This window comes from Chiroxiphia lanceolata, chromosome 16, assembly GCF_009829145.1.
Source record: "Chiroxiphia lanceolata isolate bChiLan1 chromosome 16, bChiLan1.pri, whole genome shotgun sequence".
In the NCBI taxonomy this organism is placed as follows: Eukaryota; Metazoa; Chordata; class Aves; order Passeriformes; family Pipridae; genus Chiroxiphia; species Chiroxiphia lanceolata.
This window is the reverse complement of record NC_045652.1, coordinates 2,763,621-2,789,066: the sequence shown is the minus strand read 5'-3', so window position 1 is coordinate 2,789,066 and position 25,446 is coordinate 2,763,621. Positions and strand designations below refer to the sequence as shown.

The following is a 25,446-nucleotide window of genomic DNA, read 5'->3' as shown; positions in this document are numbered from 1 at the left end:
CCACTGTGCTTTAACACAACTTGTGCCAATAAGCCCCAGACAAATCTTTTCTGCTTTTTTCTCTTTCTGCCCCTCATGACAGCACTCTGTATCTCACCCACGAGAAGCCTGCCTTAAAGATGGTCTGCAAAGGGAGAAAAAAGAGGTTTTGAGATTTCATTGTGACTGCATCTCTGTGATAGAAAAAAAAAGATTTGGGGGAAAATATTCGCTGTTTGGTCTGTTTTTTAGTAGTGCAAATGCAAAGTGTCTTTCTGTAGAGTAGAAACCCTTTGATTCTTCAGGCGAAAGATGACAGGTTTACAGAATTAGGAGAGGGTTTTATTAATGGCAGTGCTGTAAACACAGAGTCCTCCAAGAGGCTCGTTTAGTGTCACTGTGAATGTCAGGAGCTGTCAGACCTTGTTGGAGAAACTTTCCAGCCTGTGCCATAGAAGTTGTTAATGGGTGTTGCAACAGTTCCCCACCTGCCCTCAGTTCATACCCTGGGACAGTGGTGAGGGGGTTTCTGTGTTTGGGGTGGTGAGTCAGGAATGTCTGTTTTTTCTCTGACTCCACAGAGGCTTGGGACTGTGTAGGAGTAGCTGTGAGTCCATTCTGCGCCCTGACGCCAGCCCCTCGCTCCTTATCCATGTCATGCTGCAAAATGGAGGAGGCAGACCTTGTCCAAAGGGGCCTGGGAAGAGGAGGATGCCCCCAGGACAGAACACTGTAGAGGGCCACTAATTAAAGGCTCCATTTGATACAAATCCAGCTGCTCTGCCACATCGTTCTGCAATTCTTCATATTCATCAATTTATATGGAGGAGTGCTCTGAAACTATCAGGGGTCTTGTAACTTCTTGCTATCAGGAGAGACAGATGTAAGAACTCTTCAAAATTAATTAGCTTTTAGCACTTCCTTTTCCACTTGTCCAGCAGGCTCATGGGGCTGCTCTGATGGTTATACCTGCGATAAGTTGTGATCATTTATGCCAGAGTTCTTCACTCTCCTAATTTTTATTTCAGTAGCCATAGTTTGTTTCTTTTACAGGCAGAATAATTTCTGATTGGCCATCCTATGCTCCTTTTTCCTTTAGGCATTTTATTCCTCCTATGCCCTCCGTAGTCTGCTTCTAGGACTTTAATTACCACCACTACACATGCTGCCTTCTGCTACTAATTAACCCAGTCTTAATGGTTCATTTTAAGTAAGACTTGAACACCACAAGGGTAAACCTGTGATCTTTCTTTCGATGCATCTCAGACTGGATGCTTGCAGAATGATCCCCAAATTGGGATTCTGGATGTACAGCCTTGACCTTTGGCTTACAAAGGCTCTGCCTGTTTTCAGAGCACTTGCTCTTCATTACATGCTTTAAAACTCCAGTACCAGATTTTATTCGGTTCTTACATGGCATTGCTGAACCTATCTGCCTCCCGAGTTTCAAAGGAATTTTTGCAGAACTGCTCAAGGCAGCAAAAATGAAGAACAACCAGATGAAGTTAAAGAAGGGACTCCTGCTGCTTGACAAGACTTACATGTCTCCGTGCTTTGAATTTAGGCCTCCTCTGAGGAAAATGGCAATAAAAGCCTCGTTTGCTGATGAGTGAGGTTCTTCCCTCTGTGTGCTGTTTACATACAGCAGTCATGCTTAATAGTGAAGAAATCTGGCTTGTGCTTCAAGGCAGCACATGAGTGGGGTGTGATCCCAAGGCAAAGACCTGAGCGATGCTCTGCCTGTCTGGGCTCCTGAGCTGGGGCGAAGGGAGGCAGGCACAGACTTTTTGGGAGTACCCAGCCCACCAAAGGGGTTGTAAAGCTGTGATACCAGCTACAAACCTGAAAGACCAGCTTTCAACAGCATGTCTTTCTGGAAAATATTACTGGAATGGGTTGAATTTATATAACGAATGTGTTATCAGTCCCCGTCGGAGTACTTGGCTTTTTGAGTGGCTTAAAAAACATTGCTCTTAAATGCCTGCGTTCCACTGATTATTCTCAGTCTTCCGGTGTCATAGGAATTCCTCTACCCTGGCAGGCAACACAGCTCCGGTCCTCTCTGCTGAAACCTGTTTTTACAATCATCAGGGCAGCTGTGTTGTTTTAGCTGGTCTGTGTGGAGGCAAGGTCTGGGGAGGACACGGCGAGAGGCTCCGGCGAGCTCTGGCCCAGCAGCTGGGGCCGAGCCGTTCACTGTTCACTGCTGCTGTTCAGTGGAGGGTCTTTGGGGCTCTGCCTCCCCCTGGGCTGCTCAGAGCCTGCCCCAGTCTTGCAGCAGCATTTCCAGCACGGTCCTAAACTGCTCTTGCTGTCTCAGATAACCCTGCATGGGGATAGCATCTCTCCCGAGTGGAGGAGGCAGCCTGTGGGTAGAAGGGGATGTCACAACAGAGATGCTTGAGGCAAATTAAGGCAACTGTAGGTAGGAAGGCAACAGGAAGCAGCTGAAATGCATTAAACTGCCATATGATGTTCCAATTCAGATGCAGAAATGCCTTAGATCCATATCTGTCTTGATTTCTGCAAGACCTTACAGTGGTAAACAGGAGGTAATATCTCCTCTTTAGCCCTTTGTTGTGCTCCAGCTAAACAATACTCCTTCCTCTGGGTCTTATCATGTGTCCTGGCTTATCTTGGTTGGGAGACAGCTTTGTCTTCCCCCAGGGCACTTGGGAAGCCCTTAGTGCCTATGGGCTTGGCCAGAGGGATGCTCCTTCCCCACTTCCAGTCAAACCTGCTCCAGAGGGAGGATGGCCATTCCCCAGAGCAAAGGGGTTTAGGACAGTAGTTATTCCTTCAAAAGCCTTGCAAATTAACTGTTATTCCTTGGATGACTGGCTTCTGGCCAAAATGCCTGGTGATTTTCCCATGGGGCTACTTTCATGTGAGAAAGGTCTCTGGGGTGACTGGAGGTGCTTTGGTAAGAGTAGTTGGTAGAAAATACCAGTTTCACTGTGGATTTGTTTCCTGTCTGTCCTGTGGCCAGTGGTCCAGAATTAAGCTGTATTTTAACAAGTTTAACAGCTTTTTAATTTAAAAGATCCCAAGTGATGATTTCCAATGTTAGGTGTAATGGTTGGGTTTGGAGGGTGTCTACAGAGGAGCAAAGGCAGCTCTTCTTAGAAGAGTCCAGCTGCAGAGCCACAGCCAGACTTCTCTGCTGACCAGAGGCTCTTGCCAGGTCAGTTTGGAGAGGGGAGGAAGCCTCCACATTTCCCCAACAGCAAACCAATTGCATTATCATTAAATAAACGATAGAAATACTCTTCTTCCCCCCTTGCACTTCAGCACTGAGTTTTCTGGTCCTAAAGAAAATCACGTGGTGAAACAAGGAAAAACAGTTTGAGAAAGTTTTATTTTAAAAGTAGATGTGCTCTAAAAAAGTTTTGATTTTTTTTTATATATATATATATATTATTTCTCTCTATCTATTGAAAATATCTCAAAGCAAGCTACCTGACAAAAGGAAAACAAAAGTACGGTATTGGTTTTCCTTGCTTTCCCCCCATCTATTGAATACGGTTTTGTTGGGATAAAATTAAAGTGCTTATCTTTGAATTTGCTTCCTCTGGTTGAGTTGGCACAGTACATTGAACGAAGGAATGTTCCAAGTTCAGAGGTGGCATTGGGGAATCTAGTTAAAATGACATCAAAGGCAGCACAGCGGGGCTGAACATGTGTTTGAAGCCGGATAGATTAGAGGCCATTATCAGCCTTTCGCTACTGTGCTGGGAACAAAAGTCGCTCTTTCCGCTGGGACTGCTGCTGGGGAGAATTAAAAAAAAAAAGGGAGGGAGAGAAAGAAAGAAAAATTGCACTTTCTAACATAATGCCGCTTTCCCCGCGAATGGCCGCACGGCTTTAGCGTGCGAGTTGTGTTCTGGCGCCCGGGTTTTGTGCAGTGGTTAAGCTGAAATGTTGTCTATTGATGCCGACCAGCGATGGCTAAAATAATCCCCCTGGCTTTTGTTTCTCCTCTAAAAACCACCAGTTGTTTTGTTGCCATTAATCCAGAAAAAGCCGCTTCGCGGCGCGGTGAAACTCTGTAACCGTTGTGAGTCTTAAGTTCAGATGGAACTTTGTCATTAAGGAAAATGAGGCCTAATGAACACTGCAGTAACCCCTGTTGGTACAGCAGCATGTGGAGAAATCGCCCTGCTCCTGAGCCATGTCACTCTGGGCACAGGGAAGGTGGTGCTCCCAACACGCTCTTCCTCCTCTCGCATTACCTGCAGCCACTCTCCAGAGCTGTAATTAGCCTGGCTCATTTTCTGTTCCCTCGTTTGTCTTCCTACTAAAAAGCAGTTGTCATTAATCACGGGTTTTATTTTGTTTTAATGGTGTTTCATTTTGAATGCCTTGGTTGCTGCATGGAAATATGTTCTGCTCATGTAATTTGGTGGCGACTCTGCCCGCACCAACATTTCCAGGGAGCCAGCACGATGGGAATGGGAATGAGAGCTGATGGTGGCCATCCTCACACAGGCTGCTGCTTGAAACTCAGTAGGTTTGCAGGCAAAACACCGCAGTAGATTGTGTTTCTCTTGCCAAATGGCATCTTGGCTTTAAAAATGTGCTGGTGAAACTGTTTGGTTTTTTTGGAGAAGCAGCTGGGCAGGGGGGTAGGTGCTAAGGACATTTGGCTTGTTCAAACATCTTGTTGTTGTGAGATGTGTGGGGACTGGCTGGTTTGCACAGCTCAGAGGGGTGCAGGGTTGGCAGGAGACGATGCCTGTACATGGAAGTTATTTGGTACTTGGGACTTACCAAATCCCTCCATCCGTTTCCACCCACTTCTGTGGCACTACACTGCCGTTTCAGGCAGTTTCTTCTACTGAATCAGAGATGTGAAAAATAAAAAAGGAAAGCTCCAAATTGCCAAGCTCCAGGCTGGCATTTGGTTTTGCATTTGTTGATTTTTCCCCAAATAGCCCAATGTCACCAAGGATGGGTCTTGTGTCCTCTCATAACTGGGGTCCACTCACATTTTTGTCCCGGGGTGTGAGCAGAGCGGTGTCAATGGTGAGAATAAAAATGTGTTTCTTTCCTTTGCCTGAAGTCACACTCACCAGTGATGCTTTGCCTTTTGGGTTGCTTAGCAAAGCCTGGTGCCTCTGACCTGCTGACACCCTGTTGCTGGGACCCTTGTGTACCCAGGCTCATGGCAGAGCCATGGACCACACTCCCAGTCTGTCAGGACCGAGGACTGTGGCCACCAGTGTCTCCTTCCCCTGCAGAGACCTCCCTCACCTGTTTTTTCAGCACAGGCACAACCCCAAACGGAGGTGGTTCAGTTGGGCATCCCTTCCTAACCTTGTCCAGCCTCCTCTGGGGAGAGGGCTGGGTTCTTCCCTACAGTAACTTCAGTATCAAGCCCATAATTTCAGACTGAGCTAGAGCTTGCCTTGGGAGCAGTGGAGCCTACCCTTTTGCTTTGATAAGCCATTTGAGAAGCTGTCACACTCTGTTAAAAATATATACCTTGTTCCCTGACCAAGTTCCCCTTGGAGTAGATGCTCACTGAGCTCCCACTCCTCCTTCTCCCCCCTCTCCTAGCCTGCCCTGTGGTTTAATGTGTACATTACAGGCTCTTTATAGAAAGCAACCAACTATAAAAGGTACCAGGATGCAGTCCAAGTCCTTCTCCCTGCCCTCTGCCTTGGGCAGCAGTTGCAGGAGTTCTGCCTTGCTCTGCTCCTGGTGGATGCCATGTAAGTGCCCTCAGCCCCCAGGGCCAGAGTGTCGTTGGTGGGGGCATCTGGACAAGCATCGTTCCCCACACAGATTCCTCTTGCTCTGGGCATGCAAAGCCTTCCTCAAACATAAAGGGGTTTCCTACCTGCCACTCTGTGTCAGCGAGGTGTGAGTGACAGAAATGTGTTGGAGAAAGGCACTAAAGCAGGGCCTGTTGTTGTTTTGTTCTGGCAGAGATGGGATCCCACCGTACAGACTCCGAAAGCAGCATCGCAGAGAGATGCAAGAAAGTGCCAAAGCAAATGGACGTGTGCCACTACCTCACATTCCTGTAAGTAGCACTATCTCCTTCCCAGAGGTAAATATGCAAAATATGTGAGATCTGGAGTGGGCAGTTGCTCTGCTTGTGCTGGAGTTTAACCCCCTTTAGCACTGCATTAATTTTAAGATGGACAAACAATGTGCTAAGAAAGGACTTTGGGAGCCTTCTGCCAAACTCACCTTGCAGGGCTGCCCAAAACACAGCCTTTTTCTTCACCATTCAGGCAGTAGCTGGCTGTTTCTCCTGGATGAGAATGGCAGCACTGGCTGGCATTTACCTGCAAGCAGGGTACGTGCCCTCGGGTGGGCTGGAGGTGTTCGTGGAAGGTGTAGGAAGGAGGCTGTTGGCCATGGAGGCTGATGTAGGTCTCAGCCAAGGTCAGCTGGGGAGAAATGCAACAGTCCCCAGCAGTATTTCTGCACTGAGCAGCCAAAGGGAGCTGTAACCTGTTCTCAGGGACTCAGGGAAGCTCACCTGGGGTTACAAGGCAGGAGAGCAAAGAAGGTGCAGGCCTAAGTATCTCATTTGTCTGACACTTGGTTGCTCCAGGTAAGCAAACAGCTTTTGGAAGATGAGCACGACTGCCAGGGCTCTGCATCCCCATCTCTGTTTGTTACTGCTTTCTTTCTGTGAGAAGTTACAGGTGACATTTAATATCTAGTAGGGAATAGAGGTGCTTCTTTCCCCTTTGGACAGCTGGACTCCAGCACAAATCAAACAGGGAGAAAAAAAGCCTCCATCTGCTTTTTCCAGAAGTGCCTTCAAACTTGACGCAGCTGTTCTCATCCTGCCTGCTCAAAGCAGCACAATACCAGCAGAAATACACCCTTGTTTTAATCTGATTTAAAAAAAAAAAAACACCACACCAAAACCACCACTCTTTGTTTTGCCTTTTAAATTAGATTATTTTCCTTAGATTTAAGAGGGTCTCCTGTGCTTTGATCACTGGGTTGACAATAAAAGCCCTGGCTGTGGACGCTCGTAGCCATCCTTGCTCAGTCACCTCTCTTTTCACACAGTTGCTTTCACAGTGTGGTTGCTGTTGAAAAGGCTGGCTGGGTGCCTTTTTATTTCACTTGATGCCATTTTTACTGTAAGCATGGCTTTGTTAGAGTTGAAGTTTGAAAGCTTGGCCTTTATTTTTTGTTGTTATTGTTGTTGCTGTTCCCCAACAGTGGGAACTACTGAGTGAATATTCTCCGACTTCAAAGCTTGTCAGTGGCTTTACCTTTTGGATAAAAATAATAGTGGCTTTCTGTTGATGGTGTGCACTGGGAATGCCTCGATGAACTGCAGGTTATAAACTCAGAGTTTGGAGCATTAAATATGTATAGTGAGCTCTGCTTTAACGAACTTCCATCTGCCAAACATTTCTTTTGTTGAACTGAATAAGTGTCATTCCAGCAGCAGTTCCTTGCAGGCTAATTAGTTTTAGTTAGCATTAAATTTTATCGACCTTTTTGGAAACCAGTTTAAAAAGGGAGGGGGGGGAAACAAGGTTTAAATTGGCCACCTGCTGCTTATAAATTTTCATATTATCCTATTTACCTACACAGTCTTTTAGAATTACATATTCTTCCTAAACTACACACAGATGCTTCAACAAGGATTTTTCTGTGAAACATCCACTGTTCCCATTAGGTTCTGCACTGTAATTTTAAGTCCCAGGGAAAAAGGCATCTTGACACATATTTATATGGGAGCAGAGGACTGAGAAGTCGAGTTAGTTCTAGTCTTTCTCCAGGGAATAAAAGTTTACTTCAGACACTCTGGCACCTCCTGCCAGCCAATTACTGACACAGAATTGGCATCGACTTCAGAGAGGCACTGCTCTGCCCTTGCTTATCAATCAGCCAAGAAAGGAGAAGGTAATTAGACAATGTGTTTTGACAACACCAGTGTGAAATGTTATAAAGTTACTCTTTAAAATTCACCTCTAACTACACGCTGATTGAATTAAAGGGCCCCAATTAGGAAGGAGCCATGCAAATGTTCCTTCAAGTGTTGCTTTCCGAAGCCGGTGGTTGGGCTGTCTCACAGCCCGTGGCTAAAGCAGGCTGGACCCAGGGCTTAACTGCTTTTTAACGTGTGGCAGTGACGAAATCACAACCTTTGAGTGAAGGTCTTTATGGACTCATATCTACCCAGTGTAGCCAGAGTCCATGCTGATAGTGCCTGCAGAATGCACGGCATGTTTTCCTACTGATAATAGAGAACCTCCTACTTCCGAAAGTCATTTCAGGAGTCCTTACAGACCTTACTGTTCCCTGACAAATGAGTTACGGGGCTATTATGCAAAATTCTGAAAGGACTTCTCTTGCTTTTAATAGCAGCCCTTGTAGTGAGGTCCAGCAGCTATAAACTGCAGTGATTACATGTTCATAGGAGACTGCTCACCAGTTCCAGCAGCCGTGCTGCCTCCAAGTAACGACAGCATGTGCTGGGTATGTAGGATGCCCTGCTCTGCAGCAGGAGTTGTGTGGATGGCTGTGATCTGCATCTTCCACACTTAGCAGCTCACATCTTCCACACTTACCAACTCACCAGTGCTCTAAGTTTGGAAAAGTTGTGTTCTGTGAAGTGGCACTCTGCCCAGGAATGCAGTGGGTGCCTGTTTTGTGCCTCTGGCAGGAACCCATTACGCAGTGAGTGAGTGTTGCTTTCATGTGGTTTTCCATCTCTTGGATTTAAGCAGAGTCTTGGAGCACCAAGGAAGGAAAGAGCAAGCAAATTCTCAAAGGAAGGGAGAAAGCCCAGAGAATGCAGGGCTGTACCTGTAAATACCCTGTATTTACCCCGGCTCTGGCATTCATCCATTCCCAGGAGAGGATGGGAGATCCTCCTTTTCAACAGCAAACTCAGAAAATCCATCCTCAAGCATTAAGACTTAGGATTTGGTTGGTTTGACTGCAAGAAGAAGCCATTTTGTGATGCTATTGCTGTAGCTTGATCATCGGGCGGGAGCTCTTCTGTCCTGCCCCACAATCAAGGGTCCTGCAAGGTGGCTTCTGTGGTGTTCTTGAGAAGGTTGTGAGTGACCACTCTGCTGTGCTGCACAAGTGGGGAGCACACAGGAGGAGCCTGGTCTCGTGCTGCCTGGATAACTACAGCTAAATGAGATTTCTGCTCCTGCGAGTTGGGAACCTGCTTGGAATTCTCACTGGCTGTTTCATGCCATTTCCCTCAAATGCCTTGCAGCAGTGGGACTCCTTGCTAATCCCTGAATGCTGCTAAAGTGGATGCTGAAATCTGGGTAACCATGAGCTCTACCACAAGTGTTTCTGGTATGGGAACACCATTTATCCCTTAAAAACTTACGTCACAGAGGAATGTATCAATCTAAGAGATAAGGAGGTTCAGAAGTTCTTTGCTTGTGTCTTCTTTACCCTGCTGTCTTTTCATTTCCAAGACTGACTTGTGATCTAACATCAGCCCCTCAGGCATCATGGAGGTATCAAACCTCCTGTAGAAGAGGGAGATTTACCAGCACAGAATTCCTTGGCCTGTTCAGATCTGTAAGAAATGGTTCAGCCCAATCCGTGGATCCTGGGGGTGGTGAGGGACCTCTACCCAATATAATTTTGGAAGTCTGCCTGTTCTATCTCAGAGCAGTTGAGGTTGACTCTTCCCGAAGGGAACCTGCAAACCACAGTGAGATTCTTCCCTTTCAGCCTTTTCACATAGAGATCATGGCAGAGCCACACATTTGGGATACCGGTGTGTTCTGATGTGCAACTTGGTCCTCAAACCTCAGTTTCTCAGGGAGGGTGAAATCCATCAAAACCCAGACCTGCACCTACCTCATGGAGCAAAATCCATGCAATTCCCACTCCATCAGCTCCAAGAAAAGAAGGAGAAAATGTGAGAGCTAAGTGGAACTACTGGAGGCCTGGGGTCTCTCACATGTTCTTAACAGGCTACTTCTTCCCTAAGGTACCAGAGAGAGCTTCAGGCACTTCATGTGTCAAGGACGTTGTTCTGGTGATAGGTACCCCAAGAACTCCTTCTTCAGATCTGTCACAAGGAAAGGTTGCTCCATCCAGACCAGTTCAAGCAATTTGGTTTTTTTGGCAGTCCATTTGACATTCAGCCTCCCATCTGTTGTCCTCTGCAGCCTCCCCATCTCAGTGTGTTTTGGTTCTGGACAGTGGCATTAAATAGAAGTGGGTAGGTCATTAAATAAAACAATAGGGGAAACAGCTGTAAATAAGCACTTCTTTAAAACTGAGTATTTCCTTTCTGAATTGTTGATTCAGAATGTCCAGAGATCTCATTCTGGTGCAGACTGGAGGGCTTGATCCTCCCAAGCCTTGCTGCATCCTTGACTTGGAACAAAAGCATTTGGAGCCCTTCTGATTTCAGAAGAATAAACAGCCTATTTACGACTCCCTTGGCAGGACTCTGTATGCCCATGGGAATCTGGAGGCAGGTTCAAAATCCTGAAGCCCTGGAAGATCCTGCTCTGGGCACATGCTCAGCCTGGCTGGTTGTTGATGGAGCGTGTCTCCCATGTCTCCCTTCTGAAGTCAGGCCTGTCATTTGATAAAAGTTTCAAGCACTTTGTTGTCTTTTTGAACCAGGTCAGTGCAATCCATATTTGCTGTCCAGGGAGACAGAGAGAGCACTCAGCAATTTTCTGTATTGTTTCAGCGCAGGGAATTTGCATCCATTATTCTGCAATACTGTTAGTTTTGGGGAAGTCTGTGTGGCTCATCCTTAGAGCTTCCTGCTTCCCAGCTCTCTGAGCCACCCTTAAGGGTACCCACCAGGACAATGTAGGGCACATACAACTGGTATCTCGGGGGTGAAGTGAGGTTCATTCCAGCTGCACTGAACTTGGATGAGACCCTCGCAGAGATGGCTGCACAGAGGGGGCTGCATTTGCACCCTCCAACAGGCTGCTGAGGCCCTCTGCAAGCTGTTGTGCTGAGTGGGAAGCTCCAAGGACAGGGCAGTGGGTTTTGCAGGTGCTGCAGCTTTTTTGAAGACAGAGGGAAATTAGTTCATCCTAAAGATTCTTGGGTTCGATTATTGTAATTTCTGTAGTTGAGCTTCAGTCATCTCCAGACTTTGAGTTCCCTGGATACAACAGTGATTCCAGATGTCTTCAGATCCTCATCAGAGACAGAGCTGTGGTCCTTAAGCATTGCTGGGCCTGCAGGGAAGCATCCTCCTGTGACAGGACTTGCATACTCAGGTTTCCAAACAGCCTTTGCACCCACTCTTGCCGGAGGCTCAGGAGAGACTCTGGTTTGGGATGCTGCATTGCATCAGGGGCAATGAAATTAAAGAGGAATCCTTTCCCAGTTGTGTCTCTCTGTGGTAGCTGCAACAGGGAGACCTGAGACTGTAACTGCTGAGCTCCAAGCTACCTCTCATTAGGCTCATTAAGTGTCTAACGGAGCAGGGCTTGGTGCTGCTGTCGTATAAACAACCGCAGGGAGAGTTGGCATGTCTGAGGTGGCAGGAGGGAAGGAGCACGTCACCCCACAGGCTGTGACTTGTCAGGCAAGAGAGGGATTTCCCTCCTTGGGAACTGCTGGTGCAGCCTCACAAGGTGGATGGAGGTGGTCATGGGTTTGGGGTTTCTGAAGAAAGCAAATCCCTTAGCGCTCCCCTGGGCTGTGCCGGGGAACAGAGACACATCACTTGGATCCTGGAAGCTCCTCAGGGAGTAACAGAGCAGGAACCAGCTCTGCCACATCTTCCCCCGTGCTGGGCCATATCTGGGGCCCATTTCTGGACAACACAAAGATGAAGCGTGCTGCTTTAGCCCCTGTGCCAGCATTTCAAGGCTGAACATTTTTGTTGGTGAAAATCTTTATCTGCGATTTTGGGGTTTTTTTTTTTATTTGATTTGCAGGACTGGAGGTCCTGGTGGCAGCAAAGATGTCATCCTGGAGTGGGAGCACCTGGTAGCTCACACATGCTGTGCCCTCTCCAGTGGCTCCATACATGGATGAAGGGATGGCTGGTGGAGGCTGCTCCCAGCTCGGATGGTTCACTGGGATTGAGATTTGCTGGGCAGGGTCAGGAAGACCAATTCCTCTTGGCAAACAAAACAAGCAGTGCTTTAATTGGGACCTCTGCAACCCAGCTGTGGTGTCATGAAAGATGCCTTCAGCTCCTTGGTGCCATCAGTGGGTACTTACTGCTGCTGGTTTTCTTCCCTGCCTTCCACTCAGCCGCTGGCAGAGACAGCAAAACCAAGAAGATTTGCATACTTCTGTCAGGTTTTGAGGCAAAGCAGTATTTTAGTCTTTTGCTTTGATCTTTTGGCTGGTCTGGGATAAATTCAGGTGGTCTCTCATCCTCCTTTAAAGTTTTCAAGCTCCATGTCTGCTTCTGATACTGCATTTGTTCTTTTGCTGTGAATTATGTCTTCACGTTTAGTTTTATCTCTGGTCCTATAGAGTGTATATTTCTCTCATGTTGGTATTGAAACATTTGAATGCAGGGTTTTGTGCTGCTGAATTTTCCAACTATTTTTCCTCCAAATTAAATTTTTATCTCTGCTGTGTCATTTCATTGTTTCTAATATTTTAACAAAATAGTGCAGAAGGGATGAAAACGAGGGGGGAAATACAGCAGCTGATAGCTTCATACTTCACAAACTTCTTATCCCAGAGCTCAGGAATTTCGGGACGAAGTAACTCAGCATAAGGAATTGAAAATGCCCTTGAACTGCCATAAATATTCATTTATTCACCCAGAGCAAGCAGTAAAATGGCATCTGTGCTTGTAATGGTGCTGTATTGATAAAGCCAGCAGGGAATCGTTGCATGGCTCTGAAGAGCTGAGATGCAATCCTGCAGGATCCTGCAGGAGGAGAGGATGCTTTGTGGGAATAGGGGCTGTTTGGCAGAGGTTGACTGGCATACACTGATCCTCCTGGGATAAGCTGAGTAAGTGTGCACCAGAGTCCTCCTTTCTATCCAAGTGAAAGCATAACTGCTGTGAACAGGATTTTTGAGTGGTTGAGAGGTCTGTACATCTTTTTCCCACCCTTTGAGACCAGGATATTCCTGTTGACCCTGTGTGCATTGGGAGAAAACCAAGCACATCGATCCCTAAGTGGAATTTGGTGCCAAAAAAACTTGTTGAATTGTGGCTCCAGAAAACCTTTCCCTTACGTGGGGAGGTGTGTGGAGCTGGTGCCAGCCAGGGAGTTCGTGGAGGTGGCTCAGCTTCCAGCCCCCAGGTCCTGGGCTGCACCTCGGTGCCTGCCAGCCTGTCCTCCCTCTGCTCCCCACCGGAACGACCGGCATTTCCAGTTATCAAAGCCTTCCAAATAAACGTGTGATTTTTCAGGCATCTTGTGCTAACCCCTGGTGTACTCTCCCTGCAGCGTACGTACCGAATGCCAAAGGATATCCACGTGGAACCAGAGAAGTTTGCTGCAGAACTGATCAATCGTCTGGAGGAAGTACAGAAGGAACGTGAAGCGGAGGAGAAATTAGAGGAGCGCCTGAAACGCGTTCGAGCGGTCAGTAACCTTCCTGCCTCCTCTGCCAGCCTGGGAGGCTACTTTGTACCACAGGGAGCTTTCAGCTGCTGTGGAAGCAACTTGAGTGACCAGTTCCCTGCTCCACTGCCATGGTCAGCACTTGCACGGGGCTCTTGGAGGCTCCTGTTGCCCCAGGAGCTTTCACGGTGCTGTCCCTCCATCCATGCAGGGCTCTGTGAGCTCCAGTGCTCCCTCCCCGTGTAAGATACAGCCATGGCACAGCAGTGCCCACTTCTGCCATAAGTTAGGGGCTATGGATGCTCTCCATCACCTTCTTTGGCACCCTGACTCTCCTGACTTTGTGAGCAGTCCCTCCCATGCGAGGATGGGGACTGTGTAACAGGGGTTCACCTTTCCCTGGGAGGTCTCGTGTGATCCCTGGGAGGTCTTGTGTGATCCCTATTTCCTCCACAAATGGTAACCAGAAGGCAGGTGAATGTTGTGTTTGGAGGTGTTTGTGTCTGCTGTCAGGCTGTTTCTACCACAACCAAAAGGGTTCTGCCTCTCAGTGTCTAACACATCCCTAGAAAACTTGGAAATGATCAGATGTGTCTCCTGGGCAGAGAAACCCATTGACTGCACAGGGGTGGCTGGGGATACCCAACCAGTGGCACTGAATGCTGTGAGCCCTGCTACTGCTGGGGCCCTTCAGAGCCTGAGGACTTGTTAGGTGAACCATGGGAAGTGTGCAAGACCTTAAGCTCCACAACAAGCTCCAAAAGGTGAAGAGCGAGGTGCTGGTCATGTGGTATTACCTGTGTGAGACCCCTGTTCAGCAGTATTCACACCATATTTTTTCTTCTGAGACACTCCATCTTGTGCTGGGGATACAGGAGATTTCAGAGGACACTGTGGTGTTACTGAATGTCACTGGTGTCAGTGTAACTGCAGCCCTGTGTGATGAAATTGTGGGTCTCTGCAGTTAATAGCTGCCATGGCCCTGAGGCAAAGGTTCTATGCTCAGTAACCTGCAGCTCTCCCTTAAAGCAGAGGTGTTGGTGCCTGGCTTGGTTGGCTCTGTGCTTTCAGGGAAGTTGAGCCCCTGGGACTCCAGGAAAGAACCTTCAGCCCCACTGGAGTATGTTAAAATGTTCATCTAGTAGCTCTTTAAACAGAAAAGAGCTGTAGGTTGTGGTGTTCTCTTTAAATCCCATCTGCATTTCAAATGCAGAGAACTGAGGAAGGCAGAAGGATCTGTAAGGGCCCCTCCAGCTCCAGGCATCTCCCCATCCAACAAGCTCCCCATCCAGTAAGAACAGGCCATAGAGGTGCTGTTTTGTGATTAGATTCCTGTTCTTCTGGAATTGCACTGTTGTCCTGTCTGGTGACTGTTGCTTTCTAGACAAAGCCAATGTAACCAGCAGCATTTTCTGCTAAGTCCTAGAGCTCTCTTTCTCTTCGTCCCGTGGCTCTGTTGCAGCCCCCACCTGTACTGAACTACAATATTCCAGCCCTCTGCCTCCTTCAAGAAGCTGCCAGTAGCAATACCATAAAATCAGCAAATACCTATGTGCCAGAGAATATATTTAAGTCTGTTTAAACACATTTTCGTGTGACTTAATCTATTTGTAAGCCCAGGACTCCCACTAATGCTATATATTAAACCTCTTTGCTGTCTCCAGAACGTATTTCATTGACTGGCTGGCATCTGGCATTAGCCATTCAGGAAAAACCCAGAGTAAGCAATTGTAGCTTTTTTAGGTCAGCACTTAAGGTGCAGGAGCTGCTGGTATCAGCAAGAGGGAGAGCTGGAATCCTGATAGATCACGGGGCTTTTTTCTGTGACCTGAACACCAGACTACAGGGTAACCTCTTCATGGGTCTGCATGGCTCACTGCACAGCAGCACAGGGAAAACCATGAGTGTTAGTCACACCAGGTAGTTATCAGCTTAGCAGAGAGGCTGGAAATATTTTGCAAAAGCTAGGAAGAAAGAATTTTTCTCCTTCATACTGAGCTGCCTGCAGGTTCCCTTTCAAAGCCACATCATGCAGTAACATCGAGAGGAGGCATCTGATTTGAAACCAAATGCCTTTTACTGAAAAGACTGACAGATTTCTGTTTTACCAAAAAAACAAACTCTGAATTAATTAATTACTCCGAGCAGTGTGAGAGAGAATTAGAGGATATTGTTTTTTCCCATATTATTGAGGCACTTCAGCCTCGAGTCCATGCAGGGAAGCTGCAGTATCATGTACAGATCAGTATCAGATCATGCTCTGTCTGAACTGAGCACATGGAAAACAAGCCAGGGGAAGCAAAGCCACTGCTTAGATTCTCACTATTTGAATATAAAACATTGCCTGGCTAGAGAGGGAAATGGTTTGCATGATGATGGAACAGGCACTGGTGCTTAGCAGAGCTGCTTTGCCTTCCCAGCCAGCAGCAGGTTGGGAATGGGTGGGACTGGGAGAAGGCAGAGGAGGTTTGCAGCGAGGTATTGCTTGCCCATAGCTCATCAGTGCAGCTCTCAGCCTCCTAATTCAAAGGGAAGGGCACCCCCAGCCTTGCTGGAGAGTAAAAACAGCTCAGCAGACAGTCAGCAAAGTTGGAGCTGCGTCTCTGGCTGCTGCTGCCTTGGGAGCTGGTGGAAGAGCTTTCTGGCAATATTATGTCAACAAAGCACCATCTAGTGGTTATGGGACCGGGGGTTCCCCACCCTCCCAGAGGCTCTGCTCACTGCCAGGCTGTGCCCAGCTCACCTCCAAGCTTTGCCCAGCTCTGTTCCAGGCTCTGCCCAGCTCACTACAGTGAGATGCCAAAACACAGCTCCAGAGCCCACACCACACATGTAGTTTTTTCACTGCAGACCGAGCAGGTGAAAAGATTTCAGCACAACTGATACCTGTGGCCTTGACTGGAACCTTTGCCCAGCTCAAGGAGACATGACAGCTCGGGATAGGCACCCCAACTCCTTCATTACTGCCATTGTCTCACTGTTGGGGCTCTCCTACCTGATGTGAGGCTGAGGCCAGTGCTGGGGGTGGTCCCCAGGGCCTGCCTGCACATCACCCACCCCAGCACCACCTGCTCCTGCCTGTGGTCCTGCTTGGGGTCCAGATCTGCTCAGTGACACAAGTGAGCCGAGCGAAGGTGAACTGAGAGAGCCAAGGCATCCCTTTCCTCCCCTTAGTCCACCCTGAACTCAGTCTTGACACAAAAGTCCACATGGAGAATGCAGTTCCAGGCAGCCAGAGGATTTCCCAAATTCCAGACACCCATTTGGCTGGACCACCCTCATGCCACCCTGCTTTGGTGTGCCAGCAGTACCAGAGCTCTGGCTCTGAGCAGAAAGGTCATGCTGCTGGTCCTCAGGGAATGTTAGTTGGTGTTTAAAACCTGAGAGGTACCAGCCCCAAAAGCCTCCCAAGTGCTGAGCATATATTTGGGTTATCATAAACTGCTAACAAATGCTCACCCCAGTGGCAGGGGTTTAGTCAGGACAGGCTTCTTCATTTCTTGTTCTGAGCTCAGTGCCCAGGGCAGGCTGCAGTGGCTGTAGATGAAAGGGGCCTCTGAAGTTCTTCAAAGTGATCTGTTAGAAGGTGGTGTGTCCCCTCCAGACACCAGCATCATGTCACACCCCAGGCTTGTAGCACCCACACCTTTGGCACTTTCAAAGCCTGGCATTGTCCCTGCTCCAGGTCTGAACCCCCAGGTGTGACACTGGGAGGAAGTCTGTTATTTGCTTTCTTGTGTGGTTGGCAGCTGAAACTTTGAAGCTGGTTAGCAAGTGATGGATGATGGCATCTGACAGGCAAAGCTGATGGGAGTCAGTGTTTTCCAGCAGATGCATTTATCTGGCAGGGCAGAGATACCCTGTGCTGCAACTGACTTCTTTACTGTGCCAAAGGAGGAAAAGAGAGCAGGATTAAAGGGCTCGCTGGAATCCTGCTTATGTAATTAAAACAAATAGGAATCCTGACTTCCAATAAAGAAACTTCATAAATATCTGAGTTTATGTTGGAGCGTAAAGTAGTTCGTCAGCATCAAAACTGTGGCTGTCAGCATGGAGGAGTTTAATTCTTCCTGGCAAGGACTTAAGAGTCGCTAACAGCGTGTCCTAGACCAGCATGAGCTGCAAGAGCAAGCAGTTACTTCCAACCCATTTCTTTATCTGCGTGAAGTGTTTCACTCCAGCCTTAGCATGCCCGGGAGAAATCAATGTTTGATTTTCAAAACCGTTCATGCAGCTGTCGACCTTCACTTGCCCCCTCCTGTTGCAGCCCACTCTTGGCTTTGCCTTGTGAAATAGTCATTTGGGTGAGAACCCCCCCCAGTCTCACCTGACTCAGAACTGATTTGCCACATATCCTGTAGCTCTGGGTTTATCTGATGTGCTTTGAAGCGGTGCCTTACCAAAGGCACGTGGGAAGTCACAAGTGCAGTGCAGTAACTTGTGTTTCTGCTGCTGGTTGTTACAGAACCACCTTCAGGGGACTTGAAGAGGTTTTTAGTAAGGTTCTGCCTGCTCTTGTGCCTGATTGAGTTGTTAGGCTGGTCAGAAGGCTGTGTCTGTATGCCTGGTTGTGATGTGTGGGCTGCCTGTCAGAGCTCACCTCAGTCTCCTTGGGGAGTGCGTGAAGAATGTTGCTAATGATGGTTCAGAAGGCAGGTACAGAGACCTGAGCTGCTCTGCTCAGTGACAGCCAGACTGCAGAGGCTTGGCTTTGAGCACTGGAAGTTTTCTGTCAGTCTGGGACAGGTCTCCAGAGGGGTGGTGGATCTCCATCTTGAAGGTTTTCAAGATCTGGCTGGATTAAACCAGGCCTAACCCGAGGGTTGGCAGCAGTCCTGCTCCGAGTAGAAGGTGGGACTAGAGACCCCTTCCACCACGCTGCTGTCATTCTCTGATTGTCCCTGTGTTTCTTGCAGGAGGAAGAGGGTGAGGATGCAGATATCTCTTCTGGTCCCTCGGTCATTAGCCACAAGATGCCTTCCGCCCAAGCCTTCCATCACTTTGCTCCTCGTTACGCTGAGATGGGCTGTGCTGGGATGCAGATGAGAGATGCCCACGAGGAAAACCCCGAAAGCATCCTGGATGAACACGTACAGCGTGTGATGAAAACACCAGGCTGCCAGTCCCCAGGACCCGGCCGTCACTCTCCTAAACCACGGTCCCCCGAAAGCGGCCACTTAGGAAAGGTGTCAGGGACACTGGGAACAATTCCTCCAGGGCATGGCAAGCACGCAACAAAATCAGGAATGAAACAGGATGCAGCTAACTTGTACCACCATAAACATGTCTACCACCACATCCATCACCACAGCATGATGAAACCAAAAGAGCAGATCGAGGCCGAGGCCACGCAGCGAGTGCAGAACAGCTTTGCTTGGAATGTAGATTCACATAACTATGCAACAAAGTCAAGAAACTACAGTGAAAACTTGGGCATGGCCCCTGTCCCCATGGACTCTTTAGGCTACAGGTGAGTCAAGGAACATCCAACGGGATTCCCAAAGCCATGGCTTGTCTAGGGAGGCTGTAGCATGTAGATGAAACAGTGTTTGAACCACATTTTCTTGGGAAACCTTATGCTGGGACATGGTTTGAGGGCCTTCCACTGCTCCTACCCTTCAGAAATGTATATGCCCTGATAACCCTTATGAGACCCCTTTTTATCTCTGTGATCTCGTGCTGAAAGACACCTTCTAACCAGGATTTTTAGTGCCCTGGTTATAAAGTAGGTTTTCTGGTCCTTAAAAGCAGTGGAGGTGCTTAGAAATTGCAGGTGCTGGTCTGCTTCTCCATGGACCGGGAGCTGCATGTTAGGGCTGTGTCTCGAGGTTTGGGTGACAGAAACAGGTTTCTTAAGGTGTTTATGAGAGGACAACCCCCCCTCCTTATTTCAAGGCCTAACCCCTTCCCCAGAAGGGCCCCCTTCTCCTCCCAACAAAGCACTGGGTGCTGCAGTGCTGCCGTGGCAGCCTGTCCCAAGGGGATGTTCTCCAGGGTAGGGCAACCTCTGCCCAGAAAAGCCATTTTGCTGCTTTATGGACTGCTGTCCATCTTCCCTTGACTGTTTGAATTCCTCCATCCCCTCCATGCTGCAGGGAGAGGGCAAAGCTCCTCTGCTGCAGCAGATTTTGCTGGTCCTGTTACTGGATGACTGCAAAGGTGGGAGTGAAGCTCGGGGCTGCCCGGGATGAGGGATGGGGATGGAGCAGCCACAGGGGAAAGCTGTGCTCACCCTGAGTGTGTTTGGCTCCCCAAAGCTATGGGTTTGGGGTGTTATGAAGGCAGGAGGCTGGGTCTGCAGCAGACAGGACCAGCTTTCCAGGCTGGCAGGAGGGAGGCAGAGTGCAGAGGCTCTCCAGGAGGGAGAAGCAGTTAAATCTGCCCTGTTTCAGTGGGGAAAGGGTTGTTGCTTCATCAGAGTTGAACATGGCCATGCTGGACCAAAGCAAAGCCCCATCTAGGCACAGGACTTCCTCCTAGCAGCAACTACAGCATATATTTAATGGGATTGTAATAGGACGCACTCAGAGTTGTCCTTCCTCTGGCACAAACTCCCAGTTCCTGGCAGTCCTTAGATTAGGAGCTTCACAGGACCAGGATTTGCATCCAAATGGTCTTGTTTGGCAGCCTGCAGTCTCTTGTGATTTCTCTGGCTCCTTGTTGAACCCATCTGGGTTGCTGTCCCCCCAGCCCCTCACGATTGTGTCTGTGGATTGATGACAACCTGCAGAAAAAGGCTTATTTTTTTGGTTTGCGCTGAACCTGCTGCTGCAGAGTTTCATTTGATACCCACTAATCCTTGTGTGGGGAGAAGCAGAGATGATGTCAGCTTGCCCTGCCTTTTTAGATCTGCAGCAACCCCTCTCCAGGCTTTTTCCCAAAAAAATCAGCAAAGCTGTGTAAGGGCCTGTTTCTCCTCTCTGGTGGTTAGGTTATTTTTCTTATATGTGCAGAAGGAGAGAGGTCCTATGGGTGGGTGGTTAGGACAGTGGGGGTCCCATGAAATTGCAGGCTGTGCCAGTGCCAGGCCAGCACGGGGGAATTCTGCACAGCCTCCTGAGCCTGGGGCTGCTCAGCTGGGCACATGGCCATGCATGTGTGGGCAAGGGGCCACGGGGTTCCTGTAGGAGCCTTTGCTGCAGCCAAAGGTGTAGTCAGAGTGTGGGCTGCTGCCTGGCATCCCTCTGGCTACAGTGTGCGAGGTGGCAGGGCTTGCCCATGGCAGGCAGCCCACCCTGCTGGGACGTGATCTTCCACCACGATGAGAAGCCTCGGTTCAGATCAGGGTGAGGAGCAAATGCTGTGCATGGCAAGTCAGAGTTTGGGGTATCAGTGAATCTGGGGGGCGATAGGAAGGACCCAGGTTTCAAGCAGTGCTCAGGCATAGAGAGGCAGCTAACAGATTGCAGGATGAACCTCCTGCCCTGAGCAAAGAACTGGGGGTTTAACACAACCCTTCTTGTGGCTTGTTTGTCCAGAGGAGAAGATCCCCCAAGTGACTGGGCAGAGAAGTTGCTGTGCCCAGGTCTAGCCAGTCTTGCTCTTAGGCTAAACTGCAGCGTGGTTGGTTTGAGCCTTGGTAGAGCAGGGGGCTGTGGGAGGTGTCTGGAGACAGACATGTCCATCCTCTGCCCCAGCCCACGGTGGTTTGGCTCAGGCAAAGCACTGATGTCTCAAGCTTTGTTCTTGCAGTGGGAAAGCGAGTCTGCTCTCCAAAAGGAATGTTAAGAAGACTGATTCAGGGAAAAGTGATGGTGCCAACTATGAGATGCCAGGATCTCCTGAAGACGTGGAGAGAAACCAGAAGATCCTTCAGTGGATCATAGAAGGAGAGAAGGAGATCAGCAGGCATAAGAAAACAAACCATGGGTAAGGGCTGGCAGAGAGAGGGGTCTTCATGCTGTTGTATTGCATCCCCTGCACAAGGCATGCCAGCCTTGCTCCTGCACATCCTGGGAAGGCAAGAATCCACAACACCAAGGGTTTAGAGCCTCTGAAGGATGACAGCAGAAGCCAGGGCAGGTTGCACTCCTGGCAGCTGGGGCTGAGTGCCAGGGCCATGGGCAGTGCCAGGCCACCAGGAAGTCAGGCAGCAAGTTCTGCCCCTGGAGCTGGAGAAGGATCCTCCTTCCCTGGGGATGCTGACCAGTGTACGGTAGCACAGGGCATCTTCTGGGGGAATGTCACAAACCGTGGAACTGCCTTTTGCTGGGTTTATTTTTATGTATTGTGGATTGATGAGAGCCCTTACACACAACTGTGAGGTTTGTGTCAGGGTTGGGCTGCTCACCCTGATGTCTCAGGACTTTCTGTCCTCAAATCTTCTCTAGACTTTGATGTTGCTCCCCTCTCCCTCAGAAGCTGTGCTGTGAGGAGCTTCCCCAGTTGTGCTGTGAGGAGTTGTCCCCAGTTGCTGGACCCAGCTGTGTCCAGCAGCAGGTCCATCTGGGAATGGCTGTGTCCCTGTTTGGAGTGTCCTGGTGGTCCATGTAAAACCTTTGTGTTTGTGCAGCTCTTCAGGTGCTAAGAAGCAGCAGTCCCATGACATGGTCCGGCCCCTCTCCATCGAGCGACCCGTCGCGGTGCATCCGTGGGTCAGTGCCCAGCTCCGGAACGTCGTCCAGCCTTCTCACCCCTTCATCCAAGATCCTACCATGCCGCCCAACCCGGCCCCCAACCCTCTCACCCAGCTGGAAGAAGCTCGCAGGAGGTTGGAGGAAGAGGAAAAAAGGGCTGGAAAACTCCCCCTTAAACAAAGGTACGACAAGAGGGTCTGACTGTGCATGGGAGGGACAGGACAGACTGCCCTGAAGGTGGGCAGCTGAGGGATGTCCTTCTCTTCTGCTCTAGTCTCCAGCTCCAGCTGGGTGGAGGCACATGCAGAGAGGTCAGAGAAACCTGCCTCAGTCCCTCTGATGTAGTGGTGCAAATGGCAAAAACCCACCTTGAGGGCCTGGGCTTGTGGATTGTGGAGGGAGAGGCTGGAAATGCTCCTGGCAGGGTGGGAAGGGGCTGGGCAGGGGGAGCGTGTCTGGAATGGGCCTGGCATGGCAGAGCTCTCTCCCCTGGTACTCAGTGGCTCTCTGCTTGTTCACGCCCCCACCATGACTTCAGAGGCTGGTGCAGGAGCAGGATTCATCAGGATGCAGCAGAATTAAGTGCAGAAGACAAATATATGTGTTTGCTCTTTATCTACATCTTGCACAAGCTTCCAGCAGTGGCTGCTCGTGGCTCTGGAGGAGAGAGCACTGTGCTGTAGCCCTGCTGCAGCAGCTCTGCCTCCTGCCTGGCCATATCCAAGTCACTGCATCTTTCTGTGACTCAGCTTATTGCCTGTTGCAGAGCTCATTCTCCTGCTCTGTGTTATCTGTCAGGGAACATTATTTAAGAGGCACATGGAGCTCTCCAGTGAAAAGCATTCTGGAAGTGCTGGATAATTACTGTTAACGGCTAACAGCACTTTGTCCATTAGAAACCTTTCACAGCTTTACAGCTGTCCTCTGAAAACTCTGCGGTCTGACTCTTAGAAACACAAACGGAATTTAAAAAAGAAGCTCTTAATTGCCAGGCTCCAGTGTTTTGCTTGCAGTGACCACATGGCAGACTTCTGTGTATTCATGTCAGAGCATTGATTGAAAGCCAGGTAATTAGAGGGCTCTCCCAAGCCAGGTTAAGCCAAGTTTGTGTGATCTACCTTTCAGCTGGTGTAATTGGATAGGGTTTATTAGTAGAGTCATTTATAGTTGTACTAAATTCATGCACCTTCCCCAGAAATGTCTCTACGCCATCCTGGGCTATATGTGTATGCCATTAATACTCTAACAATAATTTGGTGTGTATTTTAAGAGTGGCTTTCACAGGAACCCCATGGCATGTGGGAAATGCCGTGCAGGCCAGCGGGAGGACGGTCTGAGCAGTCCCAGTGCTGGGCTGCTCTGCTTCCACTGCCTCCCCATGAGTCTGGCTCTTGTCCCAGTGATGCAGGGATCTCCCAGCCCTGCCCTGTGTGTGGAATACCAGGGAGACATGGTTGGGAACCATGTGGGCTCCACCAGTGGAGAACTGCTCATGAATAGCAAATGTGTCTGTGCCCAGTAGCAAGAATGGATGCAGTGGTCCCCAGGGAGCCAAAGATTTCTGGATGTTGAAATCTCTCTGCTGGATTTTGGCAGGATTGGGTGCCCCAGCTGAAGCACACCTGAGCTGGCAGCTTTTTAGAGAGCTCCTGCTCTGGTTAGCACAGGAGCCTGCCTGGAAATAGATCCCATGGCTCAGTGAGAACAAAGGAGAAAATGAGAGGGAATTCACATGAAAACACCATTTACTTCAGTCAGGAGCTCTGAAGAGCTCTGGGAAATTGGAGCCAGTGTCCCAGGTTTGTCAGCAGCCTTGGGGAAGCACGGAAAGGTGGAGGTGAGCCCAGAGGTGTCCTTGAGGCACTGCTTGATCGGGCTGTGGGAGGAGAGCATGCTGTGCCAGCTTTGTACAGCCAGGCTGGCCTTGCCAGCACGGTTATCCAGCTCTCCAGAGCTCTCCCCTCCACACAGCCCTTCAGGAGCAGTGGGATTCCCCAGCCAACTTCCCACTGCCCTGGCTGAGGGTGCTGACAGCCCCACTCCCACCCCAGCACTGCCCTGCTGGAAATCAAGGAGGCACCTGCAGTTCCTGTGCTGGGAATTGTAAATATTCTTCCAGAAATTGTACTCATACTGCAGAAAGAGCCTTTCTCTCCCTACTCCACAGCATTTGGAATGACCTCATCTCCAAGATAACTACCTGACTGCTGCTGGCAGGCATTGCAGGATTAACTGTCTGGTACTGAGTGACCTGCAGATCAGCAGCACAGCAGTGCCCAGCACTGGTGTCCCAGTAACCACCAGGTTTCTTCCCTGTACAGACAGGTTTTGAGCCATTTTCTGTAGCTCAGTCTCACAGTTCACAGCTGAATTGAAGTAATTAATACCAGCTCTTCAGAGAAAGGATTTTTTCAAGCAGGGAGAACATTAGCATGATCTGTCTGGAGTTAATTGGGTTGGGCCAAGCTTAGAAGAGGAGCAGATCTGGTGACTGTGACACTCCCCAAGGTAACATCTGCTGGGTGCATTTGGGGCTTCTCAAAGCTCTCCAGCCCCAGGGCTGAGTTGGAGCAAGATGGGCACCTCACCTCTGTGTCACAGTGAGGTTGGATTGGTGCTGTAAGCCAGACTTAGATTCCCTGTCAGAACACCAGTGGGTTACACAGCTCAGGAGTCAGGACTGGAATGCAGTTGCAGTGAGTTGGATGAATGCTGTCGTTTCCATACCAGATAATGTTTTGTGCTTGTGACAAACGCAGCAACAGGAGGTGATTCCAGAAGGGGCAGGGCAGTGGTGCCTGTTTCTGGTCACACTGCCACCCAGGAGATGGGTACAGGTGGAAGATTTAATGAAGCAGGGCTTGGAGATGGTCTGGTGGCCTTTATGTGCAAGACGAGGTCTCAGGAGATGTCTTGGCAATGACGAAAGTGGAGACGGTTGTGTTGCCTCATTCTCCTGAGAGGAGCTCTTGGAAAATTACATTTTCAGTGATTCCATATTCATCAGCTCTGCTTTAGCCTGCTAGAGGTCTGTGGCTGCGGTTTGGGATGTGTGTCAACTCTGCTGATAGAATTAAAGCAACAAGAAAAGCTTCTCTAGGCACACTGGTTATGAAAGGAAGACCGGGAAAAATGTGGACCCTCTCTGGAAGGAAATGGGAGAGCTGGTTACGTGGGGCATGCAGAAGGTGTTTTTTTGGCTTGGTCTTTCTTGCCTTGGTCTTCACTGGCGAGTGCTCCAGGCAGAGCACCCGAGTCACAGCAGGCAAAGGCAGGGACTGGGAGAATAAAGAACCACCTGCAGTAGGAGATAAGTTTTGAGACCATGTAAGGAACCTGAAGGTGGGACCTGATGAGATCCACCACAGATCTGAGGGCACTGGGGGATGAAGTGTCTTAGCCACTAT

The 25,446-nt window shown here is 49.2% G+C and overlaps 1 protein-coding gene across 4 annotated transcripts in view; it reads left to right on the top strand.

The window, feature by feature from the left end:
• The window catches only part of AXIN1 (axin 1), a 77,507-nt gene that overhangs the window by 47,366 nt on the left and 4,695 nt on the right, over window positions 1-25,446 (top strand). For all 4 annotated transcript variants that reach the window (XM_032703916.1, XM_032703919.1, XM_032703918.1 and 1 more), the window contains exons 4-8: window positions 5,911-6,007; window positions 13,347-13,484; window positions 18,380-18,933; window positions 21,156-21,332; window positions 21,976-22,221. In XM_032703916.1, the coding sequence (XP_032559807.1) occupies window positions 5,911-6,007; window positions 13,347-13,484; window positions 18,380-18,933; window positions 21,156-21,332; window positions 21,976-22,221 (1,212 nt within the window). The remainder of the gene's footprint in view (window positions 1-5,910; window positions 6,008-13,346; window positions 13,485-18,379; window positions 18,934-21,155; window positions 21,333-21,975; window positions 22,222-25,446) is intronic.